The sequence below is a fragment of the Oncorhynchus kisutch genome, unplaced genomic scaffold (genome assembly GCF_002021735.2).
Source record: "Oncorhynchus kisutch isolate 150728-3 unplaced genomic scaffold, Okis_V2 Okis09a-Okis19a_hom, whole genome shotgun sequence".
Classification (NCBI taxonomy): Eukaryota; Metazoa; Chordata; class Actinopteri; order Salmoniformes; family Salmonidae; genus Oncorhynchus; species Oncorhynchus kisutch.
Genome location: NW_022261985.1, coordinates 5993039 through 6006328, shown reverse-complemented (window position 1 = coordinate 6006328; position 13290 = coordinate 5993039). Strand labels below are relative to the sequence as shown.

At 49.3% G+C, this 13290-nt stretch overlaps 1 protein-coding gene across 12 annotated transcripts in view; it reads left to right on the top strand.

Annotated features, from left to right (window-relative positions):
* Positions 1-13290, top strand: part of LOC109880169 (serine/threonine-protein kinase WNK1) — a 191590-nt gene that overhangs the window by 91687 nt on the left and 86613 nt on the right. For all 12 annotated transcript variants that reach the window (XR_004207029.1, XM_031815482.1, XM_031815484.1 and 9 more), the window contains exon 3: positions 9085-9263. Coding sequence is in view for 11 of the 12 variants with exons in the window: in XM_031815482.1 (XP_031671342.1) it covers positions 9085-9263 (179 nt within the window). In the remaining variant the exon portion in view is untranslated. The remainder of the gene's footprint in view (positions 1-9084; positions 9264-13290) is intronic.

Genomic DNA, 13290 nt, shown 5'->3' with positions numbered 1-13290 from the left:
TCATCCGAGTGACTTGTTTAACAGTGACTGCTTTGCTCTTGTCTAGTCTACTATTGTCCCGTATTATTTAGTTTGATAAAACTCTGTGACCGGTGAGCTTTGATGGCCTCACCCGTCCTGTTTTCGCCTCCATCTGTCATCTCACTGTCAGTCATATAATGGATATAGTGCTCTGAATTGATTGAACTATATCTCTTGGTTGAACCCATTAACCCATTGCCTTCTGAGAGTGCTTTCTCCCTATGCTGCCACAATAACCTTGACTGGGAGTGGGCGTACTGTACATAGCCATAGAAATTGACTTTCTACAACGAACATTCCCATTCCAGTCAAATATCCATGGTCTGGGGAGGCTTTTACCATTCTACTAATTCTATTTCTAGGCTTTGACCATTCTACTAATTCTACTTCTAGGCTTTGACCATTTTACCAATTATATTGATATGGTCCATACAGCACCACTCACTGCCTGCCCTGCCAGTAATTCTGACCACCACAAATCCTTGGAAATGGTGACTAGCCACTCTGATCCCAGCCTTCCAGCCATTTCCCCATCTGTATTAATATTTGATATGTGGAAATGGAGAAGGAATTTATCAATGCCCTCCAGGCCCAGCCCTGGCTCTGACCAGTAATACCACACACCCCTCTGTTCTCATATCCTGGCACACACAAACACAGACACACACACAAGCATGCACATTCCACACACACACACGAGCATGCACATTCCACACACACAGACACCTAAACACACACACACTAACTGAAAACAACTGGGCCCAGATTACTGCACTGATGCTTGGCTTGGAGATGTCCCTAAGGACTGGGAATAACATTGGATCATTTTCCACAGAGAAAGCAGAGCGAGAGAAATACAAAGCATATTAATTCCATTGTGGATTTGGCTGATCTGCCTCTCCGTACACACACACATACGTACACACTGGAGAGCTTTGGAAGGATTGTTTTCATTGGAGGTTGGTTCAGTGTGTACGAGGGGGTGAGTTTAGCTGTTAGTCTGAGCCAGTGGTGAGGCAGGGATCAGGTCCTCTGTTGTATCTGGCTCCCTCTGGGCTGGAGAGGGCTTGTTTTCTGGATGGAGAGCCTGGCCAACTGCTTGTTTATCTCCATGCCCAGACCAGGAGGAGGGAGTAGGAGGAGAGCCAGGGGGTTGGAACACTAACGTTCTATGTTGAGGAGGAGGGAGTAGGAGGAGGAGAAACTACAGATAGCAGGAGGAGAAACTACAGATAGCAGGAGGATAAACTACAGATAGCAGGGGGAGAAACTACAGATAGCAGGAGGAGAGGATGAGAGGGAGGAGAGGAGAGCCAGGGGGTTGGAACACTAATGTACTATGTGGAGGAGGAGGAAGGAAAGAGGAGGAGAAACTACAGATAGCAGGAGGAGAAACTACAGATAGCAGGAGGAAACTAGAAGCAGGAGGAGAAACTACAGATAGCAGGAGGAGAAACTACAGATAGCAGGAGGAGAAACTACAGATAGCAGGAGGAGAAACTACAGATAGCAGGAGGAGAAACTACAGATAGCAGGAGGAGAGGAGAGCCAGGGGGTTGGAACACTAATGTACTATGTGGAGGAGGAGGAGGAAGGAAAGAGGAGGAGAAACTACAGATAGCAGGAGGAGAAACTACAGATAGCAGGAGGAGAAACTACAGATAGCAGGAGGAGAGGATGAGAGGGAGGAGAGGAGAGCCAGGGGGTTGGAACACTAATGTACTATGTGGAGGAGGGAGTAGGAGGAGGAGAAACTACAGATAGCAGGATGAGAGGGAGGAGAGGAGAGCCAGGGGTTTGCGATTGCAACACACACAAACTTTGTATGTGGAAAATGAACCGGGTCCAGGGGATACGCATCTGATTGTTTGACTGAGAGAGCATCTGGCTGAGTGCAGGGTCAGGCGTGTTGGGGTGATGTGGAGGGCATCTGGCTGAGTGCAGGGTCAGGTGTGTTGGGGTGATGTGGAGGGCATCTGGCTGAGTGCAGGGTCAGGCGTGTTGGGGTGATGTGGAGGGCATCTGGCTGAGTGCAGGGTCAGGCGTGTTGGGCTGATGTGGAGGGCATCTGGCTGAGTGCAGGGTCAGGCGTGTTGGGCTGATGTGGAGGGCATCTGGCTAAGTGCAGGGTCAGGCGTGGAGGGCATCTGGCTGAGTGCAGGGTCAGGCGTGTTGGGGTGATGTGGAGGGCATCTGGCTGAGTGCAGGGTCAGGCGTGTTGGGGTGATGTGGAGGGCATCTGGCTGAGTGCAGGGTCAGGCGTGTTGGGGTGATGTGTAGGGCATCTGGCTGAGTGCAGGGTCAGTCATGTTGGGGTGATGTGGAGGGCATCTGGCTGAGTTCAGGGGCAGGCGTGTTGGGGTGATGTGGAGGGCATCTGGCTGAGTTCAGGGGCAGGCGTGTTGGGGTGATGTGGAGGGCATCTGGCTGAGTTCAGGGGCAGGCGTGTTGGGGTGATGTGGAGGGCATCTGGCTGAGTGCAGGGTCAGGCGTGTTGGGGTGATGTGGAGGGCATCTGGCTGAGTGCAGGGTCAGGCGTGTTGGGGTGATGTGGAGGGCATCTGGCTGAGTGCAGGGTCAGGCGTGTTGGGGTGATGTGGAGGGCATCTGGCTGAGTGCAGGGTCAGGCGTGTTGGGGTGATGTGGAGGGCATCTGGCTGAGTGCAGGGTCAGGCGTGGAGGGCATCTGGCTGAGTGCAGGGTCAGGCGTGTTGGGGTGATGTGGAGGGCATCTGGCTGAGTGCAGGGTCAGGCGTGGAGGGCATCTGGCTGAGTGCAGGGTCAGGCGTGTTGGGGTGATGTGGAGGGCATCTGGCTGAGTGCAGGGTCAGGCGTGTTGGGGTGATGTGGAGGGCATCTGGCTGAGTGCAGGGTCAGGCGTGTTGGGGTGATGTGGAGGGCATCTGCCTGAGTGCAGGGTCAGGCGTGGAGGGCATCTGGCTGAGTGCAGGGTCAGGCGTGTTGGGGTGATGTGGAGGGCATCTGGCTGAGTTCAGGGGCAGGTGTGTTGGGGTGATGTGGAGGGCATCTGGCTGAGTGCAGGGTCAGGCGTGTTGGGGTGATGTGGAGGGCATCTGGCTGAGTGCAGGGTCAGGCGTGTTGGGGTGATGTGGAGGGCATCTGGCTGAGTGCAGGGTCAGGCGTGTTGGGGTGATGTGGAGGGCATCTGGCTGAGTGCAGGGTCAGGCGTGTTGGGGTGATGTGGAGGGCATCTGGCTGAGTGCAGGGTCAGGCGTGGAGGGCATCTGGCTGAGTGCAGGGTCAGGCGTGTTGGGGTGATGTGGAGGGCATCTGGCTGAGTGCAGGGTCAGGCGTGGAGGGCATCTGGCTGAGTGCAGGGTCAGGCGTGTTGGGGTGATGTGGAGGGCATCTGGCTGAGTGCAGGGTCAGGCGTGTTGGGGTGATGTGGAGGGCATCTGGCTGAGTGCAGGGTCAGTCATGTTGGGGTGATGTGGAGGGCATCTGGCTGAGTGCAGGGTCAGTCATGTTGGGGTGATGTGGAGGGCATCTGGCTGAGTGCAGGGTCAGTCATGTTGGGGTGATGTGGAGGGCATCTGGCTGAGTGCAGGGTCAGGCGTGTTGGGGTGATGTGGAGGGCATCTGGCTGAGTGCAGGGTCAGTCATGTTGGGGTGATGTGGAGGGCATCTGGCTGAGTGCAGGGTCAGTCATGTTGGGGTGATGTGGAGGGCATCTGGCTGAGTGCAGGGTCAGGTGTGTTGGGGTGATGTGGAGGGCATCTGGCTGAGTGCAGGGTCAGGTGTGTTGGGGTGATGTGGAGGGCATCTGGCTGAGTGCAGGGTCAGGTGTGTTGGGGTGATGTGGAGGGCATCTGAAGGTGTAACAGGCCGGCTGAAGCCTGACCTGCCTGGCTGTTGGTGTTTATTACACAGATGAAAGAGCTTCCACGCCGAGCTCCACGTGCCACAGAGAACCACAGGATTTAGCCTGCTCCAGATCTGTTTGGGCTGCAGGGCCTATAGCCATTAGCCAATGACCACATGAGTTGGCAAGACAGCACAAAACAGATCTGGGACCAGGCTAGTAGGATTTTTATCTTGGAATCATGTACAGCACCACCTTTTGGCTCCATGTTTCCTTTCCTTGTTGAAGGAAGGAACCTGTCTGACTTGCTGCTCTGTGTGCTGTGGTCTGGTTCTCCACTGTGGTCTTATGTTGTTAAACTTAGCCCTTGTGGTCACTGGTCAAACCTGAAGTAGGACACCTTGTGACTTGGAGAGCAGGGAGGAACTGGTTTGCTACCACTAAGTCTCTCTCTCTGTCTCTTTCTCTCTCTCTCTTTCTTTCTCTCTTTCTCTCTCTCTTTCTCTCTCTCTCTCTGAATTTAACACGAGAGGCCAGTGGCCCGGCCGATGACACACTCCTATAGCTAACCATTCTGCGTGTGTTAGTGATGTCATTAAAGAGTTAATGCATTCTGAGCTATTTTGCACATGCGCTTAATCTAGTCCACAGTCAGGTCACATGTCATGGTTTGTAAATGCACAAACAAACACCTGTGTTGTATTCTAAGCAGCAGTGTGCTAAATGTGTCTTTTGTGGTTAGCCACTGTGGTGGAAGAAGACGAGGCAGACAGTACAGAGGTGGCAGAGACGAACATGACAAGCCTTGCAGACCCCCCTCTTCAGTTCTCACACTGGAGACGAACATGACAAGCCTTGCCAACCCCCCTCTTCAGTTCTCACACTGGAGACGAACATGACAGGCCTTGCAGACCCCCCTCTTCAGTTCTCACACTGGAGACGAACATGACAGGCCTTGCCAACCCCCCCCTTCAGTTCTCACACTGGAGACTAACATGACAAGCCTTGCCGACCCCCTCTTCAGTTCTCACACTGGAGACGAACATGACAAGCCTTGCCGACCCCCTCTTCAGTTCTCACACTGGAGACGAACATGACAAGCCTTGCAGACCCCCCTCTTCAGTTCTCACACTGGAGACGAACATGACAAGCCTTGCCGACCCCCCTCTTCAGTTCTCACACTGGAGACGAACATGACAAGCCTTGCCGACCCCCCTCTTCAGTTCTCACACTGGAGACGAACATGACAAGCCTTGCCGACCCCCCTCTTCAGTTCTCACACTTTGACAGGATGGCACATTTCTTGCTGTTTTTGACATATTTTTGTTCCATGTTTAATTTGGCAGAATTGGCAAAATTATTTTCTTTTTTTTCCCTTCCCAATTTCGTGGTATCCAATTGGTAGTAGTTACAGTCTTGTCTCATCGCTGCAACTCCCGTACAGACTCGGGAGAGGCGAAGGCTGTATCACATCCGGCCGTGATTGGGAGTCCCATAGGGCGGCACACAATTGGCCCAGCGTCGTCCAAGTTTGACCGGTGTAGGCCGTTAACTGACTTGCCTAGTTAAAAAAAGGTTGCACACACTGACCAAAAAGTTATTTTGTTGGCATTTACGTATGTCCCCGTTACTAGTAAAAACATAAAAACATCAAAACCTTATTCTTTCACTTACTTGCTGTGCTGTTTCGTTGTTCATTTGTCCAGTCGTTTCATTCTCAACCAGGATTTCTATGGGAGTGTCTTTTGGGTCTTTGGTGTCAGAAAATATACTATTTAACACTATTTGAGGTGTCAAATAGACTCGTTGACCAATCAGGACCTGAGTATTGACTGCACGTCACATAATCATTTAATGTGTTCATACATTTATTACGTAGTTATTACACATCGATTACACTCGTATTTCATGTCACAACGATTCATCGATACATATGCTATGATGCTGGTAAAGTTGTCTCGCGCACCTACAGTGCTGGTCATTAAAAAAAAGAAGCTAGCTCATTGATGCAGGCAATGTTCTAAACCAAAAACATAGCAAAACGACAATCTGTTTCAGTAGCTTTATTTAGCTAGTTAACTATATAGCTAGGTGTCATCTAAAATAACCCTAATTTATAAGACAGTTCTTATTTGATTAATGGTGGTCGGACCCATCTGTGAAGCTAGCCACAATAAGGATTAGCCACAATAGTGGACTTTGTGGTTAGCCTTCAAAATAAAAGTATGGCATAATTATACTATTTGTATTCATTCGCATCACCGTCAATTACATACTTTTATTTTGAAGGAAAACCGCAAATTCCACTATTGTGCCTAATCCTTACTGTGGCTAGCTTCACAACACAACCCGGTCAGGTCGAGCCTCACTAGCCAGATGAAGCTAGCTGGCTGCTTATAACGTTAGCTTTGGGCAATAGGGTTAAGTAGCTGGCTAGCTATTTATTTTCATGAACTGAAGTTCAATTTCAATAGGCGAACAACAGCATGTGGCAACCGAGCTAATACTGGATTCATAAATCATTGCTAAGAATAATGAAAATGTCTGCAGTTTCTTTTGGTCATTGTTTTCAGACAGGTTGTATTGGTGCTAGCTAGATACCAAGCTAAAGCTAGCTACCCCAGAAGTTGCGGTCGAACAAATGATGCTTTATTACCAACGTGGAATTGTAAACACGTCGTTTGTGGCCGGTGTTTGCTTGTTTGCAGACTTTTTGTACAGCTTTGGCAGTGCTACTGTATCTTCCTTGACACACAAAGACCCAAACGGTGTTCCATAGTATGTATGTCGTGAAGCTAATAGCAGTGACGCTATTACTGTGTAACTAAGGGAAGGGCAACGTCTGAAAATGGCACACTTGGTAGTGTGTACCGGTGCTCAACCAGTCGGTGAAAGCCAACATCACCCATGACAGAGAGCGGTTGATTGTCAAGGGCAATGAATTCCTTTATCTTGGATTTAATGGATTTTGCCTTTGAGTTGTCTCGCTGAAATGTTGTTACTCTTTCAAATGACTGCTGGACTTGTTGACTGCTTGATCCACACAGCAGACATTAGGAATGCTGTGTTGCACGTGTAGCGCAAAACTTTACGTGGTGTCATTACGTCATGTACCTACGTTATATAGGTATGCACGTCAGCTTTGACATCGACGTTAAACTAGACATCGGCCGATACCGATATGTTCACAGATATATCGTGCATCCCCAGTGAAAATTGTATGTTTCTATGTTTTGTAGTAAAACAGACAGAGGAAGATAAGTGTTTCCAATTACATCACCGGGTGATTTTCTATTTTTTTCACCAATTATGAGGAGGAATTTGCATCTTCCTCCATCTTTTTTTACTGCAAAACATAGAAACGTGCCATTTTCAGATTGATATTGGGGTGGTGCTGGACATGGTAAATATGAAGCGGAGCAGTTTTGAAATGTCCCTTTTAAAAATATTGATAGTATGCAGGTGGGGAACCTTTATTTCCAACTCCGTCTTTCCAAAGATAATGTGTATATGTGCCCTGGGACCCCTGATCCTCGTTAGAGCTGCTTAATGTCTAATGGTCTCATCTGGGCTGAGTGTGTTCTCAGACCCACCTTCCCTGCTGTGTTTCCATACACAGAACCCGATCCCTCTGAAACCTGGTAATGACTTGGCTTAATGAGTTGCATCTGTGCTTTGGTGACATTCAGGGTCCTCCTGCTGGTGCTCGGTGGATTTAGGTGGCTTGAACTGACATGGGCTTTATGGCTGCACAGGTGAAAGATGCACACAGACAGATACGGACACAAATACACTTGGTTTCTTCTTCTGTAGGGTAGCCTGTGATGCTGGCAGATTGTCTAGAGACCCAGGCTAGTAATGCCTGTCTCTCTGCCAGCTAAAAGGACTAAATCACTGCTAATGCCAAAACTAAAATCCCCGGAAATACAATTGCTTTAGTGCTTTCACCAGGCATTGTTCTAATCCATCCTCGTGTAATGCCTCAGGTGCAGATTTCAGAGCAACCCCATCCTTACCCCCATCAGCGGATTAAAACCATCATATCCTCCACGGAAGTTGACTTTTTTTTAGTTTTTCTGGGCTGGAAAATAAGGCCATAATGAAACAAATAGATGTCTGACCTTTTTTGTGAAACTGAAGGCTGAATCCTGTCTGCTTTTGATATAATCCATCTGACCAGGAAGGAATGAGGATGATTAATGACTAGGTTTGTGGACCGATAGGGCCTCCTCCCACCCTATCTCTCTCTCTCTCTATCTCTGCCTGCCTGTGTATGTGGAAAAGAAAAGAGATGACGCAATGTTGTGCCAAGCCGATCTGGCCAGGGGGAGGTGACTGTGGGTGACTCACCTCTATAGGCCAGGGCCACACAGGGTGACTCTCCACTGGCCTTTCTGGTTTTACTATGCCATGATGAACTATGACCTTAAAAGGGATACTTTGGGGTCCCTCAGAGTCAGATGAACTCGTGGATACCATTTTTATGTGTTTGCGTGCGGTTTGAAGGAAACTGCTAACTTGCGTTAGTGCAATTGCTAACTCGCGGGCTAGCAGATACCCATAGACTTTCAGTCATTGTACTAACACTGGTTAGCATTGGCTTGCGAAACTACTTATAACTTCCTTCATACTTGACACAGACCTTAAAATGGTATCAACTAGTTAATCTGATTCTGGGGAAGTTGTTAAAGGGCCTCATTGCTGAAAATCCCAAGTATCCGTTTAACAGTACCAAGCCTCTCGGCCACAAAGATATTTCTAAACCACAAACATGGAATCTCCGTAAAACAAGTCAAACCCCTCAAACTCACTCTTTTTAAATGTACAGCAATGTTTATTAGTGTTTCCCTGACCGCAATGGCCGGTGCATATATGGTTTGGGGTGCAGGCCAGCACTGGTATTCCCATTAAGTTAGAGGGACCCAGGCTGTTAAAATAGGACAACTGAGAAGTATGTAGGTTCGCTAGCTAGTCTGTTTGTTTTTGTTTTCTCAGTTCTTCCTGTGTGGTTCATGGCTTGACAAGGCAGGGTTACTGTGAAACACTGTCTTTGTGACAACTGCTGATGGAAAAATAACTTTATGAACACTTGATTGATGGAGCGATTTGGTTTATTGATTGATTGGGTTCTGTCCTATACTTTAGGCTGGGTTATTGTAAAGCATTTATGTGTCAAGACAACAGGAAATGGAATGTGAAATCTATTGTTTGCTAGATGTTTCTCCTGCTCTCTCCTACAGGATCGTAAGCTGTCTAAGACGGAGCGTCAGAGGTTCAAGGAGGAGGCTGAGATGTTGAAGGGTCTGCAGCACCATAACATTGTACGCTTCTACGACTCCTGGGAGTCTCCCTCCAAAGGAAAGAACTCCAAGTGCATTGTGCTGGTCACAGAGCTTATGACATCAGGCACCCTCAAAACGTGAGTAGTACTGACACACTTGTACGCTTTTATATATACACACACACACACACACACACATATATACACACACACACACACACACACACACTAAACATTTTGGTGAACGTCCACCTCTCCAGTCGTCGACCTCTGCCGTCTCATCCCCCCTACTGTTGTTCTCTGCCGTCTCATCCCCCCTACTGTTGTTCTCTGCCGTCTCATCCCCCCTACTGTTGTTCTCTGCCGTCTCATCCCCCCTACTGTTGCTCTCTGCCGTCTCATCCCACCTACTGTTGCTCTCTGCCGTCTCATCCCCCCTACTGTTGCTCTCTGCCGTCTCATCCCCCCTACTGTTGCTCTCTGCCGTCTCATCCCCCCTACTGTTGCTCTCTGCCGTCTCATCCCCCCTACTGTTGCTCTCTGCCACCAACGGAGATATGAAAATGTCAAAGGAAATGTCTTAATGTTATTTGTCCTTCTACTAAACCTTTTCCTTGTTCCATAACCTTCATATTATGCGTAGGCACATCTGCTAGTCAAATAGGGCTTTGTGAGTGTTCCATAATAAGCACTTCACAGCTGTGTGTGAGCCCTGAGAGCAGAGTGGTACCTCTTAACAGGATGCTGTTGTCTCACCATGACCAGGACGCATGTCCATCTCCCTGCTGCTAGCTAGTCTACACTCGGTCTGGCACACTAGAGCCACACACAGAGACACACACACACATGACAAAACCCCTAACAATGTTGAGAGAACAGAAGCGGACAGGACAGGGGGGGACCAGGCCAGTTGGCTCTGGCCCAGTGGTGTTTGTGGTAACAATAAAACCTGAATGTAGAGCAGACAGCTACAGTAGAAATGGGCAACGGACTGCGTGCCGCCCACCACCCCACCTTCCATGGGATTGATGCATTGTGGGAGAGCTGGGAGAGTTGCCCAGCTGCTGCTGCTGCAGATTCCTCACATTCTTGATAGAGAGGTGGAGGGAGGGAGACTGAGGTAGAGTGAGAGAGACAGGCAGACAGACAAAGTGAGGGGGAGGGGAGAGAGCGAGACTGAGGTAGAGTGAGAGCGACAGGCAGATGAAGTGGGGGGGAGGGGAGAGAGCGAGACAAACGGTGAGGATGGAGAGAGACATGGAACGAGAGAGAGCGACAGACAAAGACAAAACGAGAGGGTGTCAGTGTGGCTGCCTGTCCAATCTGCAGTGGTGTGGTACCAGTACTGACCATGTGGTGCTAGTCTGTCTGGGCCCACAACAGGACAGACAGTGCAGCTCAGGACTCTGGGCCAGACCAGCAGCTCCCTCCTGTGGAAGAGTCAGTGTGCTGTGTCCCAAACGACTGTACCTTCACTATGGGGACGGTAACACTGTCATGGCCTAGATTATCCACTTCCTGTAACACTGCCATGGCCTAGATTATCCACTTCCTGTAACACTGTCCAACTCCTGTAACACTGTCACGGGGGGGTGGGGGGGGGGGGTCAACATGGGAGCCTGAGCCCAGTGCAGAAAGAAAAGACACTGAGGTCTGGCACTGTAACACTCAGGGTACTGATCCAGATACACACATGTAGTCTAAACACAGGTGCACGTATACACACCAGGGATTTGTCTGCCATTTAAGGGCCTAAGTGTTTGTTCGGGCCTGGGTTTTTGGAAATACATTTCTGGATGGATGTTTTCAGTGTAAACTTGAACAACTAAAACCAGATATATTATAAAGTATGTAGAAAATATTATGTATGTGTAATATACACTGCTCAAAAAAATAAAGGGAACACTAAAATAACACATCCTAGATCTGAATGAAAAAAGCATCCGCCAACTCCTGGACAGTCTGTGGTGCAACGTGGCGTTAGTGGATGGAGTGGCTGGAGCGAGACATGATATCCCAGATGTGCTCAATTGGATTCAGGTCTGGGGAACGGGCGGGCCAGTCCATAGCATAAATGCCTTCCTCTTGCAGGAACTGCTGACACACTCCAGCCACATGAGGTCTAGCATCGTCTTGCATTAGGAGGAACCCAGGGCCAACCGCACCAGCATATGGTCTCAAGGGGTCTGAGGATCTCATCTCGGTACCTAATGGCAGTCAGGCTACCTCTGGCGAGCACATGGAGAGCTGTGCGGCCCCCCAAAGAAGTGCCACCCCACACCATGACTGACCCACCGCCAAACCGGTCATGCTGGAGGAAGTTGCAGGCAACAGAACGTTCTCCATGGTGTCTCCAGACTGTCACGTCTGTCACATGTGCTCAGTGTGAACCTGCTTTCATCTGTGAAGAGCACAGGGCGCCAGTGGCGAATTTGCCAATCTTGATGTTCTCTGGCATATGCCAAACGTCCTGCACGGTGTTGGGCTGTAAGCACAACCCCCACCTGTGGGCGTCGGGCCCTCATACCACCCTCATGGAGTCTGTTTCTGACCGTTTGAGCAGACACATGCACATTTGTGGCCTGCTGGAGGTCATTTTGCAGGGCTCTGGCAGTGCTCCTCCTGCTCCTCCTTGCACTAAGGCGGAGGTAGCGGTCCTGCTGCTGGGTTGTTGCCCTCCTACGGCCTCCTCCACGTCTCCTGATGTATTGGCCTGTCTCCTGGTAGCGCCTCCATGCTCTGGACACTACGCTGACAGACACAGCAAACCTTCTTGCCACAGCTCGCATTGATGTCCCATCCTGGATGAGCTGCACTACCTGAGCCACTTGTGTGGGTTGTAGACTCCGTCTCATGCTACCACTAGAGTGAAAGCACTGCCAGCATTCAAAAGTGACCAAAACATCAACCAGGAAGCATAGGAACTGAGAAGTGGTCTGTGGTTATCACCTGCAGAACCACTCCTTTATTGGGGGTGTCTTGCTAATTGCCTATAATTTCCACCTGTTGTCTATTCCATTTGCACAACAGCATGTGAAATGTATTGTCATTCAGTGTTGCTTCCTAAGTGGACAGTTTGATTTCACAGAAGTGTGATTGACTTGGAGTTACATTGTGTTGTTTAAGTGTTCCCTTTATTTTTTTGAGCAGTGTATATAAACTCGGCAACAAAAAAAAAGAAACTCAAAAATACATTTTTCAGTACCCTGTCTTTCAAAGATAATTAGTTCAAATCCAAATAACTCCACAGATCTTCATTGTAAAGGGTTAAAAAACTGTTTCCCATGCTTGTTCAATGAACCATAAACAATTAATGAACATGCACCTAACGAACGGTCGCTAAGACACTAACAGTTTAGACGGTAGGCAATTAAGGTCACAGTTATGAAAAATTAGGACACTAAAGAGGCCTTTCTACTGACTCTGAAAAACACCAAAAGAAAGACTCCCAGGGTCCCTGCTCATCTGCGTGAACATTCCTTAGGCATGCTGCAAGGAGGCATGAGGACTGCATATGTGGCCAGGGCAATACATTGCAATGTCCGTACTGTGAGACGCCTAAGACCGCGCTACAGGGAGACAGAACGGACAGCTGATCATCCTCGCAGTGACAGACCACGTGTAACAACACCTGCACAGGATCGGTACATCCGAACATCACACCTACGGGACAGGTACAGGATGGCAACACCAGGAACGCACAATCCCGCCATCAGTGCTCAGACTGTCTGAAATAGGCTGAGAGAGGCTGGCCTGAGGGCTGTTGTAAGGCTGGTCCTCACCAGACATCAACGGGCACAAACCCACCATCGCTGGACCAGATAGGACTGGCAAAAAGTGCTCTTCACTCACAAGTCGCGGTTTTGTCTCACCAGGGGTGATGGTCGGACTTGTGTTTATCGTCGAAGGAATGAGCGTTACACCGATGCGTGTACTCTGGAGTGGGATCGATTTGGAGGTGGAGGGTCCGTCATGGTCTGGGGCGGTGTGTCACAGCATCATCGGACTGAGCTTGTTGTCATTGCAGGCAATCTCAACGCTGTGCGTTACAGGGAAGACATCCTCCTCCCTCATGTGGTACCCTTCCTGCAGGCTCATTCTGACATGACCCTCCAGCATGACAATGCCACCAGCCATACTGCTTGTTCTGTTTGTGATTTCCTGC